The 7,312-nt window shown below is 48.0% G+C and overlaps 1 protein-coding gene across 1 annotated transcript in view; it reads right to left on the bottom strand.

The window, feature by feature from the left end:
* LOC119841394 (cytochrome b5 type B) overlaps positions 1–784 on the bottom strand; it is a 31,853-nt gene extending 31,069 nt beyond the window's left edge. Inside the window, exon 1 of the mRNA XM_038368791.2 lies at positions 287–784. Within this exon, the coding sequence (XP_038224719.1) occupies positions 287–442 (156 nt within the window). The 5' untranslated portion in view covers positions 443–784. The remainder of the gene's footprint in view (positions 1–286) is intronic.
* Between the last annotated feature and the right edge of the window lie 6,528 nt (positions 785–7,312).

The raw sequence follows: 7,312 nt of genomic DNA, 5'->3' as shown, positions 1-7,312 counted from the left end.
CCAGTACAAATACCTAACGACGAATAATAAGATCCTGTTACGGGGCAACCGTCGTCAGGGTCCCCATCACAGCTGGGCAAGGGAGTGACACTAGCACCACAGGGGTGCCACGCAGGGCCGTGCTCAGCCCCGGGAAGCTTTTTTTAAAGAGAGACATAAATACCAGCGACGCGCACCCACACACAGAGCCCCTGACCGGGCAGGGCCCCGGCCGCCCCGCCTCCCGAGGCCGGTCAGAGGGTGTCCCCGGGCCGGCCCCGCCTCGCCTCAGCCCCGCGGGCCTCACCTCGCCCAGGAAGCGGCCGACGTCGTACACGCGCCCGTGGATCACCAGCCAGGCCTCGCGGTCCGAGTTGCGCTTCGCCACCTCCGCCAGGGTGAAGAAGGGGCCGCCCTCGGGCGCCGCGCCGGCCCCAGCCGCGCTGAGCTGTTCGCTCCCCATCCCGGCTCCCGGCTCCCGGCACCTTTACCGAACGGCAAACTAGCTAGGCCCAGCGCGGCCGCCGTCCCTAGGCCACGCCCCCTCCGGGCCCTAGAGACCAATGGGCTTTTCCGGGTCCCAATCCGGTCCGCTCGCTAGCGGCCAATGGGGAATGAGGGGCGGCCGGCCGCTCGTAGCCAGTTGTGGTTCGACTCCTAATAGCCAATCAGAGACGCCCTCACTCCCCACCGCAGCCAATGAAAGGGCGAGATTCCACCGACCTGACCAAGCAGGAGGCGTTATGGGGCGTTGGAACGAGAGACAAAGAGCCGCGGCCCTCCCCATCCGGGCTACTGAGGCGGAGCGCCCCGCCCCGCCCCGCCCCGCATGCGCGCTCGGGAGCGTTGAGACCGTTGGGGTCTGGTCACGTGGTGTGAGGTTGGCTTTATGCCACGTGAGCGCGGCCCCGGCTGGCGGGATCTCTGACGAGCTGGTCTCTGCTTTTTCGGGGGGCGGGGGGCTCACCTCAGCGGGAACGGACGTGTGTCTTGGCTACCCCTTCAGCCCCGCTAACCACCCGCGCCAGAGAGCGGCGCGGCGCGGCGCGGCCCGGCCCGGCCCGGCTGCCTTTCCCTTTCCCTTTCCCTGCCGTGGGCCTTAAAGACCGTTAAAAGGGTAACGAGCAGAGCTGGGGCGGAGTCGCCAAGCCCAGAGCCAACCGGCAGAGATGTTGGTTCCCGCCCCTCGCTAGTAACAAAGAAAGATACACCTGGAAGCAGCAGCTCTGTCCTCCGCTCAAAGTGAATAGCCCAGCACGGTGCTGATCTAATGGCGGAGTGCATCCTCCTTAGAAGTTGGCTTGTAGTGGCTTTGGTCTGGACAGCAGGTACATCCCACGGCCACAGGAATGGGTTCCACACAGGTTCTTTCCTTTCCCTTCCTTCAGAAAGCATGTGTAGAAGACAGTCTGTTGTCTCACAAGTCTTTAAAATGGCCCAGGGCTTTAACACCATCTAGAAAGCAATGAGGAATTTCTAGCAGTTTCCCAAATAAAATGTCCACCTGCAAAACTGCAGAATGAAATGCTGAGCTCCCTGGGTCGTGTCATAGGGTAGGTAAGACAGCCATATGATTGAGTAAAGGCCCTTTCAATGCTGCTCCTATCCAGCATGCTGCAGCGACAGCAGTTAGCTTTGAAGCTCACTGCAGAAGTAAGGTTTCAGAGTAGCAGCCGTGTTAGTCTGTATTCGCAAAAAGAAAAGGAGTACCCGTGGCACCTTAGAGACTAACAAATTTATTAGAGCATAAGCTTTCGTGAGCTACAGCTCACTTAAGTAAGGGACATCTCGGCATGAAGTTTTTGCCCTGCATTTCTAATGGAGTTTTTCTTGTACATGTACACCATATATTTAAATATAATCCCCTATATTTACTGGTTAACAGTGGGCTACAAACTTCAATCTCATTGCTGAGGTAAGAATGTTGCACAACTCAAAAGAGGTGTTACTAAAACTGTCCATTGATAAATACAGAGAGAGAAAGAATGAGCATACTAACTCCAGACTATTTACTGCCACTGGGGTTTTCCAAGGAGACCAATGGAATTAAACACCCAAACCCTATTTAAATGCAGTGGGCGTCTATCTCCCTTACGCTTTCTTCAGAATCCCAGCCTTTGTGTCTAACAAATCTTCCAGTATTTTTGTTATTGAAGATAAGGAAATTGCCCCACTGGTGCCTGCCAACCGTAACTTCAAATCTAATTGTACTGCTGTTTTGCATAGCCCAGCTAGCTGTAGCTGTGAGCTAAGAGCTGAAGTATAGGGTGGTATTCAGTTACACTGGTTTATCTTTGCCTCATTTTACTGGTGCTGTCTAAGGAAATTAACCAGGACCAAGAAGCAATCAAAGAATTAGTAAGGAAAGAGAGCCATTGTGTGAGATACACCAGTTGCAATAGGAGTAGGAAAAAACATTCAGCCAAAGGAACATCTCATTCATATTGACTTCAGACCAATTTTCTGCTCTTACAGTGTATCGTCTATCCCTCTACTCCTCCAGGAACAGGGAGTTATGTATTAAACCCATTTATAGCACTCATCAGAATGGCACATTCTTACTATCCTTTGATATCTGCTGGGGTGGATAAATGTTTTCCTCAGGCAAGCTGCATTGCACAGGATGTGATACTTTTCACAGCCCTGAGCTATTCAGCTAGGTTGAGCTAATGTTTAGGCCTAGACAAGTGCTCAGGTTCTACACTTTAGAGACTAAAATTTATTAGAGCATAAGCTTTCGTGAGCTACAGCTCACTTCATCGGATGCATTTGGTGGAAAAAAGTTTTTTCCACCAAATGCATCCGATGAAGTGAGCTGTAGCTCACGAAAGCTTATGCTCTAATAAATTTGTTAGTCTCTAAGGTGCCACAAGTACTCCTTTTCTTTTTGCGAATACAGACTAACACGGCTGCTACTCAAACAGGTTCTACACTGTATCTGTCCAAAGGAAGCTGCTCTCCTGTATTAATGCATCAGATTTCCTTGTGCCTGACAATTACTATATAGACCTTTATCATAATTCTTATTCTGTGCTCTGCTGGCACAAAATACTAAGGGCTGTTTTACACAACAAAATTAGGTCAGCTTAACTATATCACTCAGGGCCGTGAAAAATTTCACACTCTGCAATGTATTTAAACTGACCTAGCTCCTGGTGTAGATGCCACTAGGTGTACGGAATAATTCTTCTGTTGACCTAGTCGCCGCCCCGTGGAGAGGTCAATGGAAGAACCCTTTCTATCACTGTGGTAAGTGCCTGCACTACAGGGGCACATTTTGTCCAGAGCTTCTTTGTGGAGCCATGTGTGTGAGCTCCTGTGTTGTAGTGCAGAGTCCTGTGGAGCAAGCAAGTTATAACTCTATCTTGTCTTCATTTATATACAGAATGAAAACTGTTATCGCTTGCAGCCTCTCTAGTCCCCTCTCTCATCATCCTTTCCAGTCCAGTGCAACGAACATCCACCTTTTCCCCTTTCAAACACTTCAGACATACTCTTAGACATCCCACCCTAATCAGACACATTGAGTTCTTCCATATTTATATGCCTAAAATAAAATAGCAAAATAAAGCAATAAACTCATCCTTTGGCCACTATTACTCCTTACCGTCCTTAGACACCTATGGGAGCCTGAACGTTGTCATTCGTCTGTCTAGATAACACACACGTTAGTGCAGGGATTATTTTCCTCTGTTTTGTACACACAGCTGGTGCTCAGTAAATGATAAGAGAGAAAGAAGCCTCTGGTGACCAGTATGTTCCTTGTAATTTTCCTGTTTTGTTTCCCGTCCCCATTACAGTAACTCAGGCAGAAAGGCAGGCATGAGACATCAGCAATGTGCAGGTCTTGGCCTCTGGAATGTTTTCTTTCATCTCTAATTATTGCACTGGGGCTCGTAAATCAAGCAGTTGGGATAAAAAGCACAAACATGGCTGTGATTTGTTCCTCCCTGCTGAGGTTGGGTTTTGGGGCCTTGTTGTTTTTTTTTTTTTCCATAGAGAAAACCAAACCTTTATTTGGTGGGGGATTGATAATGATTCTGGGCTGTTAAGAGATGTTCTGGAGCAAATAATTTCTTACATTTCTATAGGTCCTTTAAAAATGAGACATTAAAGTGCTTTGCAGACTTTGTGTGAAACTTCACTGCCCTCTAGGATGAAGTGCAGCGCAGCACACACCCTAATTGTTCGTGGGTACTTTGGCTAGCTGAAACTATTAGAGCAAGTTAGGTCAACCAGAGAGTAATTTACCTGAGCTGGAATTTGACTGGCACACCAAGACTAACATTTCTATCTTGGCAAAAACTGTCTGGGGATTTTTAGTTACCATAAAGTGGCTCAGACCTTCCTCCAGAAATAAGTACTCCAACAGTACTAGGGTCTTTCTTCAACACCAGGCTGAGCAATGGGGTTCAGCTCTCATACAGAGGGAAGAATGTCACGTATTCTATAACCAACACCACTTCTTGAAGCACACTGGGGATTTCTGTGGTTATTTCCCATCTACATGCTAATCAGGCCTAACACTGCTTAGTTTAGGGATCTGACTAGCAGGGGAGTCATTTGCTATGTGTTGGAGGAGTTGGTATAGATTTTTCATAGGTCTATATGCTCCATTATCTCTTCCAGTCCTGCCCCCTGCAGCTTTGCAGGATATAATTATGATGCTGGCAGACCAAGTCCCAGCTCATGGCATGGCCCCAGGCCTCACTGAACACTGACAAATGCATAGCTGGAAACCAGTCTGACTCTCCTGTCTGTTATATTGTTAAGATAGATATTAGAGATGTAAGAATGTGTTTGGTGTTTAGGCCTTATGCATAAAGCTACGATTTAGTCTCAGGTACTTTTAGTAAAAGTCATGGACAGGTCATGGGCGGTAAATAAAAATTCATGGCCCATGACCTGTCCATGACTTATTCTATAAATACCCCCAGACTAAATCTTGGGTGGCTGCTACTGTGGGGAGCACCCCAAGGGGTCACTGCTGTGAGGGGCACACCGCTGCTGGGAGGGGGCAGGGCCAGTAGCACCAGCTTCCGGGGGCCGTCAGAGCAGCAGCTGCTCTGGCCACCCAGGGACCGTTGCCGGGGGCTGCTGGAGCAGCTGCTGTTCTGGCTGCTCCAGGGACCACTGCTTGGGTGGTCCCCAGGGCCCACTGCCCTGGGCCACCCAAGCAGTGGCCGGTGCAGCTAGCTGTGGGGCTGCCCAAGTGGCTGGCTACAGAGCCACTCCAGCAGCAGCCGGTGTGGCTGTCCCTGAGCTGGCTACTTGGGTGGCACTGGGGTCAGCCATACGGGCCATTGCAGAAGTCACAGAGGTCTCAGAAAGTGACGGAATCCATGAATTCCGTGACAGACCATGAGCCGTACTTCTGAATAACTTGTATGATGCTGCATAATCTCACTCATCTGTACACCATGTTATAAAGCAATAGCAAATGTTTGCAAGGTAAACCTCATCAAACAGGAAAGGAACCATCTGTAATGCAAATGGTGGCTTCCTACAGAAGATGTAAAGTCCTGCCCAACAAGAATGTCTTTGAAACCAAGTGAGCTATTGTGAAACATCAAAAGAACAAAGACTTTGTTAATTGCACTCCTCACCCCTTCCAGGAAGAGGAGACCTGCATATGAACTCATCCCATCAGTTGGGCTCTGGGGAGAAAGAGAGAAAAATCCCTAAAAGAAAAGGGAGTACTTGTGGGCACCTTAGAGACTAACAAATTTATTAGAGCATAAGCTTTCGTGAGCTACAGCTCACTTCATCGGATGCATTTGGTGGCAAAAACAGAGGGGAGATTTATATACACACACAGAGAACATGAAACAATGGGTTTATCATACACACTGTAAGGAGAGGTTTCAGAGGTTTCACTGTAAGGAGAGTGATCACTTAAGATAAGTCATCACCAGCAGCAGTGGGGCGAAAAGGAGGAAAACCTTTCATGGTGACAAGCAAGGTAGGCTATTTCCAGCAGTTAACAAGAATATCCGAGGAACAGTGGGGGGGTGGGGTGGGGTGGGGGGGGAGAAATAACATGGGGAAATAGTTTTACTTTGTGTAATGACTCATCCATTCCCAGTCTCTATTCAAGCCTAAGTTAATTGTATCCAGTTTGCAAATTAATTCCAATTCAGCAGTCTCTCGTTGGAGTCTGTTTTTGAAGCTTTTTTGTTGAAGGATAGCCACTCTTAGGTCTGTGATCGAGTGACCAGAGAGATTGAAGTGTTCTCCAACTGGTTTTTGAATGTTATAATTCTTGACGTCTGATTTGTGTCCATTCATTCTTTTACGTAGAGACTGTCCAGTTTGGCCAATGTACATGGCAGAGGGGCATTGCTGGCACATGATGGCATATATCACATTGGTAGATGCGCAGGTGAACGAGCCTCTGATAGTGTGGCTGATGTGATTAGGCCCTATGATGGTATCCCCTGAATAGATATGTGGACAGAGTTGGCAACGGGCTTTGTTGCAAGGATAGGTTCCTGGGTTAGTGGTTCTGGTGTGTGGTTGCTGGTGAGTATTTGCTTCAGAATGGGGGGCTGTCTGTAAGCAAGGACTGGCCTGTCTCCCAAGATCTGTCAGAGTGATGAGTCGTCCTTCTGAATGGGTTGTAGATCCTTGATGATGCGTTGGAGAGGTTTTAGTTGGGGGCTGAAGGTGATGGCTAGTGGCGTTCTGTTGTTTTCTTTGTTGGGCCTGTCCTGTAGTAGGTGACTGCTGGGTACTCTTCTGGCTCTGTCAATCTGTTTCCTCACTTCAGCAGGTGGGTATTGTAGTTGTAGAAAAATCCCTGACACAGAGAAACTTGTTTTTTTTTTGCTGCTTGCCCTCTAAAGGAGTAAGAATCACTAAGCAAAAGCCCCTAAAGAAAAGGAGTACTTGTGGCACCTTAGAGACTAACAAATTTATTAGAGCATAAGCTTTCGTGAGCTACAGCTCACTTCATCGGAATGCATCCGATGAAGTGAGCTGTAGCTCACGAAAGCTTATGCTCTAATAAATTTGTTAGTCTCTAAGGTGCCACAAGTACTCCTTTTCTTTTTGCGAATACAGACTAACACGGCTGCTACTCTGAAACAAAAGCCCCTAGTTGCTTTGCCTGATGGACATATGGAGTTTGCTTATTATAGAAGTTTCTGTTATAGTTTGGAATTTAAGACTGCAACTCATTTGTGTGTCTATGTTACCTGCTTTAACCTTGTAAATAACTCTCATTTCCTTTTCCTAGTTAATACATCTTTAGTTAGTTTATTACTGGATTGGCTACAAGCATTGTCTTTGGTGAGAGAACTGGGGTACAATTGACCTGGGATAAGTGGCTGGT

Source organism: Dermochelys coriacea, chromosome 12 (assembly GCF_009764565.3).
Source record: "Dermochelys coriacea isolate rDerCor1 chromosome 12, rDerCor1.pri.v4, whole genome shotgun sequence".
NCBI lineage: Eukaryota > Metazoa > Chordata > Testudines > Dermochelyidae > Dermochelys > Dermochelys coriacea.
The sequence above is the reverse complement of the archived record's forward strand: the minus strand, read 5'-3'. Positions and strand labels throughout refer to the sequence as shown.